Source organism: Chiloscyllium plagiosum, chromosome 18 (genome assembly GCF_004010195.1).
Source record: "Chiloscyllium plagiosum isolate BGI_BamShark_2017 chromosome 18, ASM401019v2, whole genome shotgun sequence".
Lineage (NCBI taxonomy): Eukaryota > Metazoa > Chordata > Chondrichthyes > Orectolobiformes > Hemiscylliidae > Chiloscyllium > Chiloscyllium plagiosum.
Genome location: NC_057727.1, coordinates 30410659 through 30427830, shown reverse-complemented (window position 1 = coordinate 30427830; position 17172 = coordinate 30410659). Strand labels below are relative to the sequence as shown.

The 17172-nt window shown below is 42.1% G+C and overlaps 1 protein-coding gene across 1 annotated transcript in view; it reads right to left on the bottom strand.

The window, feature by feature from the left end:
• cacna2d3a (calcium channel, voltage-dependent, alpha 2/delta subunit 3a) overlaps positions 1-17172 on the bottom strand; it is a 645952-nt gene that overhangs the window by 111213 nt on the left and 517567 nt on the right. The window contains exons 31-32 of the mRNA XM_043708636.1: positions 13366-13441; positions 11268-11320 (exon numbers count right to left, since the gene is read on the bottom strand). Of these exons, the coding sequence (XP_043564571.1) occupies positions 11268-11320; positions 13366-13441 (129 nt within the window). The remainder of the gene's footprint in view (positions 1-11267; positions 11321-13365; positions 13442-17172) is intronic.

The window sequence follows — 17172 nt, the reverse complement described above, 5'->3', positions numbered from 1 at the left end:
CAGATATCACGCTGGAAAAATCATAGCTCTGAGCAGCATGCCAGTTTCCTGATGCAATCACCTCCTAGCAATTTTGATTTAAATCGCCTTCTCGCAGGTAGTGGCAATAGCCTGAAAGCAGCAGATTATCAACTGAGGCACCGAATAAGCCATTGAGAGCTCCTTGCTGGGATGACTGAGACTTTGGAAGTGATTCTTGCTGGATCTGCAGAGCTTCCATGGAAATAGGAAACAGAACAGGACAGCACAGGAACAATGCTGTGCAGAACATGACACCAAATTGAACTAATTCTTTCTGCCTGCCCTTAGATGAAGCAACTGAAAGTCATTTGGAGAAACAGGAGTAATTCATGACTCCATAAAAAGAATGAAATATGCAGACGGGAACTCCAACATTGCCATATGGGGATTATTGCATGAGCAGAGCTGAAGCTGAAGACACCAGGGCAGTGTTCCTGCAGGGCTTAGAGGGGGACATCAGGCAGTCTAGGAAGCTGTTTCTTTGCAGCTTGGTGAAATTAGGTCATTCTTAGGATGGGGCTCAGCTCCTGTGAAGTGATGACACATAGTATTGGAAATAGCTGCATTAGCAACAGAAGCAGCCAATTGATGCAGAGAGAGACATGGAGATGATGTCCAATAGGCAGCGAGGTGAAATGCAGGAAATGACTGGTGTATCTCAATGAAGGTTTTCTCCGGTGGTGGTATTATGCTGACTTCTCCATAACATAGTCCTCCAGAAGTCTTGATAATGATGCGAAGAAGTGCTACACATCTTCACAGGAGATGGACAAAAATTACATGGTAGAGCGTATAATCCAACATTTCAAAGATGCCCTTGATGTGTCAGGATGAGAAGGAAATTTGGGCCACTCAAACACAGTCATAATTTACAAGAGGATCCTTCATCCTGTATACCAATTGTACCTGTACCACACTTGCCCAGAAGGACCCAACACTGAGCCAGCTCTTGTTTCCTCATGATGCTTGGAAATATTTTGCTTCATATACATACTAAAAACTGACACTATAAGCCCTCAAAATAGTGAGAACATAAAGGCTGCAGTGATCAGCCATTTCATTGCACTGATACTTAGTCAGTTAAGAAAGCACTGAAAAATTTGCCCAGGTGAAATCCATGTAAGACTACTACCGTTGTGCCAGTCACATATGTGCTCCCTCCATGATATTATATGGAATTGTAGGTAGCTATGCTGTTTATTTGTGTTTGTATGCAACTGAGATACCCAATTATGTAATTATCATTTTCCATATGTTAACATAGCTTACATATACCACAGCGAGTCAAGTTCGTGTTGAATCAGTTATCTGAAAATTTATTAATAACCACTATGCACATTCGTATGACAAGTCAGATTATATATGCAGTCATGGTTATATGCTTACTTAGATTACAGTTAGATTACACACATAATTGATTGGTTGCCTGCTTGCTTGCTTAACCCCTGAATGAATGAACAGAAAGTAAGATCAGAAGTGCCACGTGTTGTGATGCCATCTAACTGACTTGAAGCTACAGTGCCTTTCTAAGTACTGTGCAATAATTCAACACCCATAGTGTCAATTTTAAGCATTGTATTGCCGGGGTTGGTAGGGGGGCAGCATTGCCATAGGTTGTCACACCTTTGTCAATGCAAGTGCAGCTTTAGTCATGGGGGCTTGTTGTTTAGAATGTGTCGCATAGAAGCTAACTGGTGGCTAATGGTGAAGGTACCAATGTGAGTGGTGTTTCTGCCTGATGTAGCCCTTTCATGGCACGTTTACACCAGCAATTGGTGTCTACTGTATCTGGTTGCTGTGCAACTGCGTGCATATTTGAATCATCAGTGCAAGTGACCAGTCAATGCTACAGAGTATGCATCTGTACCTGGATGTATGATGCTCCTGCTTCACATATAAGGCTATTCTTCCAATGGATGAGCAGAAATGCTCCCATGCCTGAGAGATCACATCCCTTCACTGTCTGCTGAAGACTCTGCACAGCCTCTGGGAACTCTATCTTTTGGGTGCAGACCTCCCACATTCTCATACATTCTCCAGGCTTGCAATGACCAGTAATTCTTTGCATCTCCATTCAGCCAAACTGGGCTGTGTCTGTCCTCCATTTACTGAAGGGACTTTCCGCTGCTGCTTCTGCCTTCATCACCAATTCTTGTTTACATATGAAGTGTTGGGCACCTTGTACTAACCATGCTAAACTTGCATGAGACCCCACTGAGGTGAAAGTATCTCTGTTGAAGGATGGCTGTGTTTGACAGCTGTGATGATGTTGCCTCTGGTGCATTTTCCTCTTTTGAAGTGGCTGCTGATGGCATGGCAGTTGGCTGAAGCTTCCCTTCCACCATTGGCATTGCAGAAAACATAACACATGGTTTAGGAAAGCTGTCCTCCACCAGGGTTGCAACATCTCATCACAAATAATGCACTGGCGTGGACAGCATAAAGGAAGATGGAGCTATCTTCCCACTACCTCAGTCATTAAGGTCCATGGTCATCCTCCCAACCATCACTAATTAAAACTGTTAGGTGGTCAATGAATAGCTGTTTGAGGATGTGTACTCACCACCAGCCTGATTATCTGCTTTTCTGACAGGCATGAATCATGGCTGCCTTCCTGACTGGGAAAACTGGGTTCAGCTGAAATCCTCGTCTCTGATCTGCCTAACCTCCTCTTCCTATGATCCCTCTCCTGCAATCCATCCTCTACCAAAACAAAAGCAATTGGCTTTCTGGTCCCAGTCGACAGTGCTGTTGTTTAATCAGGAGCTTAGGATATCAATGGGGCACTGTGGCACACTGCCAACCTCTGGTTGACCTTCAACTTTAGTTAGTGTGCAACTTCTCTGCTGCAGGACCTGTCTGTCTGGTCATCACTTAAGCTCCAAAAGGGTATGGAATTTTTGAAGAGAATTGCAGCTTGGAGCAACCCATTTTTCACCACATAATTGATGACCTTTTGACCACTTGATGTTTTCCACCTTAATAAATTGTGGACAGGTTTTCAATAGAAATGATCCAAGGTGGGAAAGATTAAAGACACTTGATTGTAGAAAGCATTTTGGCAACTCAGTACTTCAAATAGTGTATCCACCTGGGATCATTTCAGTTGGGAAGGCTGCCCACAATGAAATCATCTGGTTAACAAAAATGGCAAAGTGTCACTGTCTATGTGTTTAAAAAATGCAGTGTTGTTATGGAATCCTTTGATAGAGTTGCATGCAATTTACAACACTAAAAAGAAATAACAATGACTTTGAGTAAATTGTGTGAAACTGATTGCAGATTATTAACAACAATGTTTAATTTCATGTATCAACCATTTGAAATGCCTTTTGACTTGAATCATGGGTAAAATAATTAAAATGAAAGATCTATCATTGGATTTTGAAGATGTTGACTGAATGTCTTAGTGTTTAGAATCACAGAATGATACAGCACAGGAGGAGGCAATTTAGCCTATAATGGCAGCTTTGTCTTGGATAGTGTAAATTTTTTGAGTGTTCTTAGAGCTGCACTCATCCACTTGATTGACACCACATCCACAAGCATTTGATGACTCCACCACTAATGCTTAGTAGCAGCTGTATGTGTTATATATAAGATGCACTGCAGAAATTCATTGAGGCTCCTTAGACAGGAGATTCCAAACCCTTTACCACTATGAACTAGAAAGACAAGGCCAGCAGACACATGGGAACACTGCTAACTTTAAGTTCCCCTCCAAGCCACTCACAATTGTTACTTGGAAGTATATCACCATTCCTTTGGCATCACTGGCCAAAATCTTTCAAAGCCCTCATTAGCAGTATTGTGGCATACTTATGCCAAATAGATAGTAATGGTTCAAGAAGGCAGCTCATCACTACCCACTCAAGAGCAATGAATGATGGGTAATAAATGCCTGCAAAGCCATAAAGGAATGACAGAATTGGTAAGAGTGGAGTAGAAGTTCTGCTTTTACACTGGGAATACCTTCTATCATGTTGGTTAGCATAATCACCATGCTAAATGGGATCGACCTCATACAGATCTAGCAAATCAAGACAAGGCATCCACAAGGTGCTATGGGCCATCAAAAGCAGCACAATTGCAGTCCAGCACAATCTGTAACCTCATGGCCTGGCATAGCCCCCACTCAACCATTACCATTAAGCCAGGAGATCAATCCTGGTTCAATGATGAGTGCTGAAGAGCATGCTGGGAACAGTACCAGGCATATCTAAAAATTAGATGTCAACCTCGTGAAGCTATCAAACAGGACCACTTCCATGCCAAACATGATAAACTGTAAGTGACAGAAAGAGTTAAGCGATCCCAAAATCAACTGATCAGAACTAAACTCTGCAATTCTACCTCATCCAGCTGTGAATTGTAGTGGACAATTAAAAAACTTACTGGAGGAACTAGTTTCATAAATATCCCCTTCCTCAATGGTGGAAGCCCCTAACACATCTGTAGAAAAGATAATAGAACATAGAACATAGAACATAGAAAATACAGCGCAGTACAGGCCCATTGGCCCTCGATGTTGCGCCGATCCAAGCCCACCTAACCTACACTAGCCCACTATCCTCCATATGCCTATCCAATGCCCGTTTAAATGCCCATAAAGAGGGAGAGTCCACCACTGCTACTGGCAGGGCATTCCATGAACTCACGACTCGCTGAGTAAAGAATCTACCCCTAACATCTGTCCTATACCTACCACCCATTAATTTAAAGCTATGCCCCCTCATAATAGCTGACTCTATACGTGGAAAAAGGTTCTCATGGTCAACCCTATCTAAACCCCTAATCATCTTGTACACCTCTATCAAGTCACCCCTAAACCTTCTTTTCCAGTATGGTGCTGAAAAGCACAGCCGGTCAGGCAGCATCCGAGGAGCAGGAGAGGCGACAATTTGGGCAAGAGCCCTTCATCAGGAATAGACTTGTGGCCTGGGGGAGCTGAGAGATAAATGGGACGGGGGTGGGGTTGGGGGGGGGGAGGTAGCTGAGAATGCAATAGGTTGATGAAGGTGGGGGAGAAGGTGATAGGTCTCAGAGGAGGGTGGAGCAAATGGATCGGAAAGATGGACAGGTCAAGAGGGCGGTGCCGAGTTGGAGGCTTGGGACAGGGATAATGTGTGGGGGAGGGGAAAATGAGGGGAAACTGTTCATCAACTTCACTAACACCTTTCACCCCAACCTCAAATTCACCTGGGCCATCTCTGACACCTCCCTCCCCTTCCTGAATCTCTCCATCTCATTCTCTGGCGACGGATTAACCACGGACATCTAGTACAAACCCCCTCAATGCCATACCTCCGTATTTTTTGCAGCAGCCTACCATGGGGAACCTTATCAAATGCCTTACTAAAATCCATATACACCACACCTACTGCTTTACCCTCGTCTGCCTCCTTAGTCACCTTCTCAAAGAATTCAATAAGGTTTGTGAGGCACGACCTGCCCTTCACAAAACCATGCTGACTATCCTGTGATCACATTATTCTTATCCAGATGTTCATAAATCCTATCCCTTACAATTCTCTCTAAGACTTTGCCCACAACAGAAGTGAGACTCACTTCTGAAGGCTGAAGCATTTGCAGAAGAGTTCAGTCATCAGTGCTGAGTGGATGATCCATCTCAGTCTCCTCCAACAGTCCCCAAAATCACAGATACCAGTTGTCAGCCAATGCAATTCACTCCCCATGGTATCAAGAAATGGATAGAGCCACTGGATGCTGCAAAGGCTATGGGTCCTGACAACATTCCAGCAATAGTACTGAAGATTTGCACTCAAGAACTTGCTGCTCCCCTAGCCAAGCTATTTCAGTACAGGTACAACATTGGCATCTACTCAACAATGTAGAAAATTGACCAGGTATGTCCCATCCATAAAAAGCAGGACAAACCCAACCCAGCCAATTACTGCCCCATCAGTTTACTCTTGATCATCAGTAAAATGATGGAAAGTGTCATCAACAGTGTTATTGAGCAATAACCTGCACAATGATGCCCAGTTTTGGTTCCACCAGAGCTACTCAGCTCCTGACCCCATTGCAGTCTTTGTTCAAACATGGACAAAAGAGCTGAATTCCAGAAATGAGGTTAGAGTGACACCTCTTGACATCAAGGCTGCATTTGACTGAGTTTGGCATCAAGAAGCCCTAGCAAAACTGGAATCAATGGAGTATCGGGGGAAACTTGTTGCTGGTTGGAATCAGACCTGGCACATAGGATGACAGTTGTGATTGTTGGAGGTCAGTCATGTCAGCTCCAGGACATCTCTGCAGTAGTTCCTTACTGCAGTGTCCTAGGCCCAACCACCTTCAGCTGTTTCATCAATATCCTTCCTTCCTTCATAAGATCAGAAGTGGGGATGTTTGCTGATAATTGCACAACCCGTTCAGCATCATTCATGATTTCTCAGATACTGAAGCAGTCCATGTTCAAGTGCAACAAGACCTGAACAACATCGAGGCTTGGTCTGGCAAGTAGCAAATTTCATTCTACATAAACACCATGCAATGATTATCGTCATAAGAGGTAATCTAACCACAATACCTTGACATTCAATGGTGTCACCAGCACTGATTCTACCACTATCAACATCTTGGTGAGGAGAATTGCCATTGACCAGAAACTCAAAGTACTCACCACATAAACACAGTGGTTACAAGATCAGTTCAGAGGCTAGGCATACTGCAATGAGTAACTCATCTCCTGACACCCTAAGGCATGTAGGAGAAAGTAAGGACTGCAGATGCTGGAGATCAGAGCTTAAAAATGTGTTGCTGGAAAAGCACAGCAGGTCAGGCAGCATCAAAGGAACAGGAGAATCGACGTTTTGGGCATAAACCCTTCTTCAGGAATCATTCAGAATCGAAACATCGATTCTCCTGTTCCTTTGATGCTGCCTGACCTGCTGCGCTTTTCCAGCATCACATTTTTAAACCCTAAGGCATGTCCATCTTCGATAAGGCATAAGTCAGGAATATGATGGAATCCACTTGTCTAAATAGATGTAGATCCAACAACACTTAAGAAGCTTGACACCATCCAGCACAAAGCAGCTCACTCTGTTGGCACAACATCTGCAAATATCCACTCCCTCCCACTGATGTTTAGTAGCAGCAAGATGCCTTATTTACAAGATGCACTGCAGAAATTCACCAAAGATCATTAGACTGCATCTTTCAAACCCATGACCACTCCCACCTAGAAGGGCAAGGGCAGCAGATATGTAGGAACACTACTATCTGCAGATTTTCCTCAAAGCCAAATCACCATCCTGCCTTGGAAATATATCCTCAATCTTCCACTGTCGCTGGGTCAAAATCTTGGAATTTCTTCCCGAGGGGCATTGTTAGTCTATCTACAGCACACAGTCTGCAGTGGTTCAAGAAGGCAGTTCAGCACAATGTTCTCAAGGGCTACTAGGGATGGGAAATAAATATTGGCCAGGCAGTGACACACATATGCCATGAGTAAATAAGAAAAGAACAATAAAAGATTGGTATTAATTACTTTTCCTTGTATGTAGAAAGTTATGGGCTTAGACTGACTTGAATAAAAAATACTTTGTTTCTTTATTCTTCTTTGATATGTGGGATTGCTGGCAACAGCAATTTTTATTGCCAATGTGTAATCGCCTTTAAACTGAGTGGCTTGTGTCAGAGGGTAATTAAGCTACAACTACGCTGTTGTGGGTCTGGAGTCATGTCTACTTCAGACCAGGTAGGAATGGCAGACTTCACTGTTATTAGTGAACCAGATGGGCTTTTACAAATATTGATCCTTGTTTCATGGTGACCATCACTGACACTAGCTTTTCATTCCAGATTTACTTATTGAATTCAAAATCTGAAATGTGGGGAAGCCTTTCTTGAAGCTGGGAGCAACAATTTGCATTTTCCAACAGAATTCTAGGGAGGAAATTCTCACTGAGGAGCAGCCAGATTCCTATTAATGGGGATTATTGCATGTCAGCTCATCCATTAACATGCAACCTCGCTTCACTAATACATAGGTTCATATCATGCTACAAGCCAGTTAAAATCTTGACACTGAGAATTCCTGACATGAAATTCTGAGTGCATGCCTAGCAACTGCAGCTTGCTACTTGCTCTTTCGGATCTCCTTCTTGGACACCTGACACCAATGGCTCAGGTCATGCTCCATAGGTACTTCTGGACTGTAATGCTGCATTTTGGGGCACACCACCATCATTCATTGCAATGCAGCTGTGAAGATATTTTGCATGCACAGACAAACACCTGGCTCATGAATTGGACCCAGATGCATCTCAGGGGCTGCTCGCTCGCTCTCTATGTGCTCAGTTACCTTGCACCTACTTGAATGCTCCTCGCATCTCTGCCCAAGTACCTTAAGTTGCCTTGCTTTTTATTACGGACACAAAGCCAAGCAGCTTGTCATGGCTGTCAGCAGTCATCAGTCAATGCGGTGGACGTGTTGCTGCATGTCAATGTTATACCTGAACCATATGCCAGTCACCAAATCCTGCAATAGTAAACGGTGGAATTTGAATTCAATAAAAATCTCAAATTAAGCTTCTAATGATGACCATGAATCATTGTTGATTGTCAGAAAAAAGACCCATCTGGTCTTTAGGGAAGGAAACTGCCATCCTTACCTGATCTGGACTACATGTGACCCCACACACATAGCAATGTGCTGACTCATAACTGCACTTTGGGCAGTTAGGGAGTTGCAATACATGCTGGCCTAGCCAGTGATTTCCACATCCTGTGAATGAATTTAAAAAGTTTGATGTGGCAAATACTGTACATGTGTTCAAATCAAATAGCCATGTTTTGAAGTCAGAGGGATATAGTGTTCAGTCACATCAATGGAGATACTCTTCAGTCAGCGAGTCCCAGCATAATAAGTCAAGTACAGTGTCCAATATCACTGTAGGGTCTTAAACTTGGTCAAGACACTCTCCTCAGAGGCAATAAGGAACCACATAGCGGACACCTCTATCTTTCCTATTATGGGTTTTTCCTCCTCGAATGAGACAAAGGATAGGACTGAGAGTGATGAAAGTGGCAGGCACAACTGTCAGCACTGTTGAAGGTGAAGGAAAGATGCTGAAATGTCCCATGTCAGTGAGTGGACAATGCCAAGGCCATGCAGGGCTGGTTGTGTGAGCGGGATTGGATGTCAGAGACTGAGTGAGGGAAGACACTGCATTTGATACTGAGGGCTGGTAGGGCTTGAATCTTGGTGTAAGTGCAGTATCAGAGATAGTGTGAGTATAAGGTAGCAGAGGGAAGATGGTTACACTTAGTGCACATCCCTGCAGAGCAGCCAAGGCCTTTGTGCAGGACTGTTGGGTGTTCCTCCAAATGGCTAACACCACTAAACTATGTGGCAACCTTGGCCAACACTGGCAAATTCTAGTGTAGTGGCCTCCACTGCCAGTTCAGGGGGAAGTGGATGGCTACTCCTCTGTACTGCCCTTTCTACCAGGCCTTCCAGGTCTCTGTTCCAAAGTAGGGCTCTAAATACCCCTTCTCTTCCAAGCAGGAGCAAATGTCACAAACTGTTCATGGCAATTCTGGACTGACAGTGCTTATCTGGATGCACAAAGGCCTTTTAAATATAATGCTGGCATGTGGGACAATGGTCTATTCAGGGATATCCTGGCAGTGACCAGTAGTTCCTACTAGTTCACTGAGTTAGCATTGGATAAAATGGGCATGGTGGCAGGGTGACAGATAGTTAATGATGCAATGGTGGCATGAGAAAACTCATTATGCCTTGTGGAGAGAAACCCTCCTTAAAATTCCATGAAAATGTCACTTAGCCAAAAAATTTAAGATACAGCCCATTATCACTATACTACTGTCTCTTCTGAGTAGCACAAGAGAAAGGAAAACTAATGGAAAAAAAAACCTGAATGACACAAATGGTTGCAACCTTAGGTAGTACAAGTCAACATCAACACTCTGCTCTGAAGTGATTTAGAAACCGGAAATAGAGCTACAATAACTGCCAATGACGGGCAGTAAGAGGGAAAGTTCAGCTTAGCACCTACATGGTGGGAGAGCGCTTAAATCTGAAACTTTGACAGGAAAATACATGCATTGGACTCCACTTCATTTTTAAGTATTGTGCAACTCAACACCAACAGTAACCTTCAATTTTACCAGAGGAGCACTGGACATTCTCAGCATCTTGAATACTTGTGCTGAGATTAAAGGCATTCAGCTTATTTGACTGATTTAGAAATCATTCTGAGGTGTAAACAATTAAAATCCCAACCTCATGTCACTTTGAATCTTTAACAGGCAGTAGCTGAGAGCTAAAATGTATTCACGAGTATGCAGTGGGATTTAAACTCTGACTTTCTGAAATAAAGTAGAATTAGCATGTAAATCAGCAACGTTATTATTTAATGGTGATAATATCTGTGGCAAAAAAATGCTAAGCCTGCTTTACAAAGGTAAAAACAGGAAACTAAGGCCTGGTATTAAGTTCATAAAAGATAATTAAAGCATTTGTTGAATCATAATGACAAACCAAACTTATCAAAAATACAGAATCCTTAATTCGTTCCTTCTGGACATTTCCCAGGTGTAAAATGAATAGAATATTTATTAGATTGAGTTCATTTAATACTAAAACATAAACCTGATAGATAAATTTGAAGTGCTTGAATACAAGCATTACTTACAAAGACAATACTAGATTTTTAAAAAAACTGCTCCAACCTGCAATGTCTGATTGGAATGTTCAAAGTTATGAAACGTTTTGACAGGGTAGGGAAGAATATTTTGCTTCCGCTAGTTGGTATGTCAGTAACTGGGGTCACAATTTTAAGATTGTCAGCAGGAAAGCTAGGAGTGAGATGAGGAGAAATTTCTTTATTCAGAGAATTGTTTGGATTTGGAATGTGCTGATTGGGAGAGTAGTGGAGATAAATTCTATTGGAGGTTTCAAAAGAGAGCTGGATATATATTTGAAAGGGATGAATTTAGAGGGCTAAAGAGGTAGGGTTGGAGAATGGGAAGAGCTGGGAAGCTGTTTTGGGAGTTGGTACAGACATGATGGGTCAAGTAGCCTCGTTCTGTACTGTAAAATTGTATGATTCCATTCTATGTTATAATGCAGGTTTATAAATAAATACAAAGAAGTGTCCTACTGATGTATGGCTTAGCATTCATGTTTGTAAGTACTGAAATCATTGGAAATAACAACAAAGCATGTTTAGAAATTTGATACAGAATTTACTTACAAGACAAGTTCAGTCATAATCCACTTTATTGCAGCAAAAAAGACATAATAAGGCTGAAGAGAAGAAACTAAATTAGTTTAAGTAGGCATGAATATTCTGTTCTTTATTAATATCGACACATCAGAAATTGACAGAATTATTTATGTCAGGGTGTGGACTTCACATGATCTTAGACATTAAATGTTATACTTTAAAACAATCTTACAGTTAAGTCAGAATGTAGTACATTACAGATGCTAAAATCTCAAATAACTACAGAAAATGGTGGAAATAGGCACCAGGTTATAGCACAGGAAAGACCGTTAATGACCTTGATTTTCCAATCAAGATTAGAAAGTATTTCTAATACTGATTAGACAAAAAAAACTTCTTTGGATGAGCTGTCCCCATGAATGTTCTGGTCAATGTAGTATAGATAAATACAGGAATCCAAGATCTAGGAGGGAAGGGATTCAGTGTGGAAACCACACCCTCTTTATCAGTAGTGAGTGCTCTATTCTGTTCTAAGATTCTAGAGCCAGGTTGAGAGCTATTGAGCAAAGGCACACATGGGAATAGGATGGCAGGTGGGGGCTGTGAGGTTTAGAGTGTAAGGGTGCCAGATGACAGAGGTGTAGGTGGGTGAAGGAAGGGGTAGGGTATGAGGTAAGTAGATGAGTTCTCAGAGTGGGTCAAGTGGCTGGGTTGGGGTGGCGTGCTGTCTTGTGGGATTGGGGTGTAGGGTCAGTGGGGTTAGTGGGGTTGCTGGTTCAGTGAGGTTGTGGTGTTGTGGTGGGTTGGTGGGGGAGGGTGGTCAGTGGATAGTCAGGCCCAGCAGAGTCTGGAGGGAAAGAGTGGTGGTGGCTACGGAGATATGTTGGAGATGGTAGTGAATGTCAGGCTCTGGGATGATGCCCAGGAGATACAGTCAAGGTGATGGGTCAGCGCTAAGGTGAGGTTTCAGTTGAATGGTTACCCAGTTTTTCCATCCTCTAACGTTTCCTGGGTAACCCTCTGAAACTCTGACTCTAACTGTGAGTTGCAAAGGATGCAGTAGGTTTCCAGGGTTAAGTGCTGGAATGAAATTGCAACTTTCTGAGCAATTCCTGCAGAGTTTGCTGCAGGAGATTTCCACATGGTCCTGATGTATTGTTCCAATCTCTGTGGCTGCCATGACTCTCTCTCCATTAGAATTTCTGGGCCAGTAGAACATTGTAATGTTAGATCAAAGACATGAAACATTCACAGTGCCATAACCTACTGAATATTTTCCACCATTTGAAGTTTTTACACATTTGAAGTCAACTGCTAACAAACAACATGTCCCTAAAACATTAACACACTGCAGAGTAAATTACTGGATTTTTTGCTTTCAAAATGAATTAACCCCCAGTATTTATCCACTGATTTCATTCTCAGGATGTCGGCACCCATCTTGTTATTCTTTAAAGTATTTTTACATAGTGGAATGGCTTGATAGACCACTTCATATGAAGGGCTGTAGTAAAGTAAGAAGGAAGCTGGTTCAAGGCAGTAAGCTTCCTTTCATAAAGAACAAAAGTGAATCAGTTTGGTTCGAAACCACTGATAGCTTGATGGTATTTTTTCTTTTACTGATACTCACTTTAGGGTCCCAAACATTTCTCAAATTAAATTCAAATTCTTGAATTACCGTGGTAGAATTTTAATTCATATTCTATGGATGATCCATCCCCATAGATTACTGTTCCAGTGACAGCCACTACAGTACTGTGCTCAAAAGTATTTTGGAACATTTGGTTTTTAACATAAAACTGCAGATGATGAAGGCCTAAGATTTGTTTGCATGTTCTATATTCTTTCATTTAAAGGATGCACAGGTAAGGAAATAATCAGTTGCACCCAGAAGCAATAATATAATATACACTTTCTATAAATATTACTAACAGTTTTCAAAGCAACATTGACAGCTTTCTAGGGTTGCGCAAAATTAAATAGTTATTCTCTCCCAACATGAAACACTTCTGTGAGAGCCTAATTATTTAAAATTGGTAATAACCCCAAAAAGGTCACTGATTGGGTTTGTTAGTTCATTAGATGATATGGAATAATACATTAGATGGAATATCAATGTACTTACATCCAGTAAACTATGTGCACTGTCGCTATTGTCTACTGTTGCTCTACACATAGCTTGGTAGTCATAAAGTGTTATTCTAAAAAAGAAAAGCAGAGTGCCACTTAACAGGAAAAGAAACATAATCAGATTTGAAAATAAAATATGTAAAATATTTCAATTATGTTTCATCATAACTTAAAGTAAAGGATCTGAGGAAAATACAAAATTTATAGTAGTTTGGCATTTGCAGTTGTAATAATTGCAAAAGGAGCAGCATTTGTTTTCATGAGCTGTGAAACTGAAACCGTGAAATTCACAGCAGCTTTTGCCATTCACGTAAGTGCTGCTAAACCTAAGTATCCATGAATTTCTTTCATGAGTCTCCTGTTACTCCAAAGGAGTTGATATTGAAAATGTCAATAATGGAAATTTTAGAAATCACTTGTATTGATGTGATCATGCATTTTTTTTTACATTATTAGTCTTGCTGTAAATACATTGTGCCGGATTTTCCGAGAATCTCATGTAGATTCTGGCCCTTTTGTTTATATAAAATGAAGAAGAGTGGCTAAAGTAAATGTTGGCCCTTTAGAGGTTGAGAAGGGGCAGTTAGTTATAGGATATAATGAAATGGCTGAGGCATTGAACAGGTACTTTGCATTGGTCTTCACAGTGGAGGATACGAATAACATGCAAATAAGTGACAAAGAGACGAAGGTAGGTGAGGACCTGGAAACAATTATTATTACAGAAAGGCTAGCGTTAGGTAAGCTAATGGAGCTAAGGATAAGTCTCCTGGCCCTGATGGAATGGAAGAGTTAGTGTTGCGTATGCTAATGGAGCTAAGATGGATAAGTCTCCTGGCCCTGAACGAATGCATTTCAGAGCACTAAAAGAGATGGCAGGAGAACTAGCAGGTGGACTGATTGTAATTTTCCAAAACTCGTTGGACTCTGGGGCAGTACCAGCAGATTGAAAAATAGCAAATGTGATGCCACTGTTTAAAAAGGGAAAAAAGATGGGGAATTATAGACGAGTGAGCTTAACCTCTGTAGTGGGGAAGATGCTTGAGTCTATTGTCAAGGAAGAAATAGCAGGGCATTTGAAAGAAATTGTCCCATTGTACAGACACAGCATGGGTTCATGAAGGACAGGTCATGCTTCACAAATCTTTTTGAATTCTGTGAAGACATTTCAAGCAAGGTGGACATCAGGGACCCAGTGGATGTGGTGTACCTAGATTTCCAAAAGGCCTTTGACAAGGTGCCACACATGAGGCTGCTGCATAAGGATGCATGGTGATAAGAGTAGAGTATTAGCATGGATAGAGGGTTGGTTGACTAACAGGAGGCAAAGAGTGGAGATAAATGAGTGCTATTCGGGCTGGCAGTCAGTGACTAGTGATGTGTGTCTCAGGGATCGCTTTTGGGATCACAATTATTTACAATTTATGTCAATTATTTGGAATTGGGGACCACATGTATGGTGTCAAAATCTGCCGATGACATTAAGATGAGTGGCAGACCAAAGTGTGCAAAGGACTGTGAAACTTTGCAGAGGAACACAGATGCATTGAGTGAGTGGGCAAAGGTCTGGTAGATGGAATACAATGTTGGGAAATGTGAAATCATACATTTTGGTAGGAGTAACAGCAAAATAGATTATTACTTGAATGGTAAAATGTTGCAGCATGCTGATTTGTAGAGGGTTCGGGTGTCCTTGTGCATGAATTACAGTAGGTTGGTCTGCAGGTACAACAAGTAATTAGGAAGGCAAATGGAATTTTGTCCTTCATTGCTAAAGGTGTTGAGTTTAAAAGCAGAGAGGTAATGTTACAGCCGTACAAGGTGCTGGTGAGGCCACACCTGGAGTACTGTGTGCAGATTTGGTCTCCTTACTTAAGAAAGGATGCACTGGTACTGGATGGGGTGCAAAGGAGGTTCACTAGGTTGATTCCAGAGTTGAGGGGATTGGCTTATGAGGAAAGGCTGAGTAGACTGGGATTATATTCATGAAATTCAGAAGAATGAGGGAGATCTTATAGAAACATATAAAATTATGCAGGGAATTGATAAAATAGAAATAAATAGGATATTTCCACTGGTAGGTGAGACTAGGACAAGAGAGCATGGCCTCAAGATTAGAGGAAGCAGGTTTAGAACTGAACTGAGGAGGAACTTCTTCACCCAGAAGGTTGTTAAGCTATGGAATTCCGTGCCCAGGGAAGTAGTTGACAGTACTTCAGTAATCGCTTTTAAAGCTAAGATAGAAACTTTTTTTTGAAAAATAAAGAATTAAGGGATATGGTGAAAATGCGTATAACTGCAGCTGAGTCCACTAAAAGATTAGCCATGGTCTTACTGAGTGGAGGAGCAGGCTCGAAGGGCCAGATGGCCTACTCCCGCTCCTAGTTCTTATGTTCTTATGAAAGAAGAGAGCTCCTTATTTATAAGAGAAGATTCGAATCAGGGTTCCCTCAGAAATGGGAAGGTGTAATTCCATTCTGACAGTTCTTATGTAGTGCAGACTTGACAGAGGAAGGGAAACCATGCCCCACTTCCATTGTAGTCAGCAGCTCTATTCTGAGACTTTATGCTCCTGACAGCCACTTTGACAGCTAGTGACAGATAGTAAAATATCGAAGGTCAGTATGACATTGATTTTAGAGTGCTGGGAGAGTAGGGTGCCCAGTAGTTGGGGGTACAGTACCAGGTAGGTAGGATGCCAGCTGTGTAGGCTGTCAGCTGGTTATGGCTCAGTGCCAATGTGGCAAATAAATTGGGTGCCAACTGTGTAGGATGTCAAAATAAGTGCCAGGTAGCAAGGAAGCCAAGTAAATGATACAATGCTTAGAGTAAGTCAGGGCAATAGTGGGAAAACTTTGACTGGTGGGAGCAGGGAGGTTGGGGTTCAGGTCTAGGAGGCTTCAGATCCAATGGCAGGACCAGAGGAGTTGAGGTGGAGTTGCGGGGGGGCTGGGGGGCGGGGGGGTGTTATTGGGTCCCTGGGTGTGTTAGTGGTCTGTGGAGTTGCAGTTGGAGATGTGTGAGATAAGTATGGGCTTAGCTCAATAGTTACTCAATGTATTAAAATAATACATGGGTGGCACGGTAGCACAGTGGTTAGCACTGTTGCCTCACAGCGCCAGAGACCTGGGTTCAATTCCTGCCTCAAGCGACTCTCTGTGGACTTTGCACATTCTCCCCATGTCTACGTGGGTTTGCTCCGGTTTCCTCCCACAATCCAAAAATGTGCAGGTTAGGTGAATTGGCGAGGCTAAATTGCCTGTAGTGTTAGGTGAAAGGGTAAATGTAGAGGAATGGGTCTGGGTGGTTTGCGCTTCAGTGGGTCAGTGTGGACTTGTTGGGCCGAAGGGCCTGTTTCCACACTGTAAGTAATCTAATCTAATAATTAGTAACTGGTCTACTTAATTTCACTGGAACCCTCTAAGTTTTCCAATTTAGATGGAGACTGGGTGTAGGAGAAGTGTCCAACAAGATTTTCAATTTCCTAGATAATTCCTTTGGAGTCTACTCCAATGGGGATTCTGCAAACTTGCCAAGTGCAACTCCCATCTATGCTGATATAATGACTGTTTGGCCATCTGAAAATCTGAGCCATTATTATATCTTGTTAATTAAGGTGTAAGTATGTTTTCAATGTCATAATAAATTATATTTTTTTCTCATTCATTCGCGGGCCAGTATTATCACCTATCTCTAAATGCCCTGTGAAAATGGTAGTGAGTTACCTTCTTTAACCTCTGCAGTTCACTTGCTAAAGATACATGCAAAATACCTTTTGAGAAGGAGTTCCAGGGATGTTATG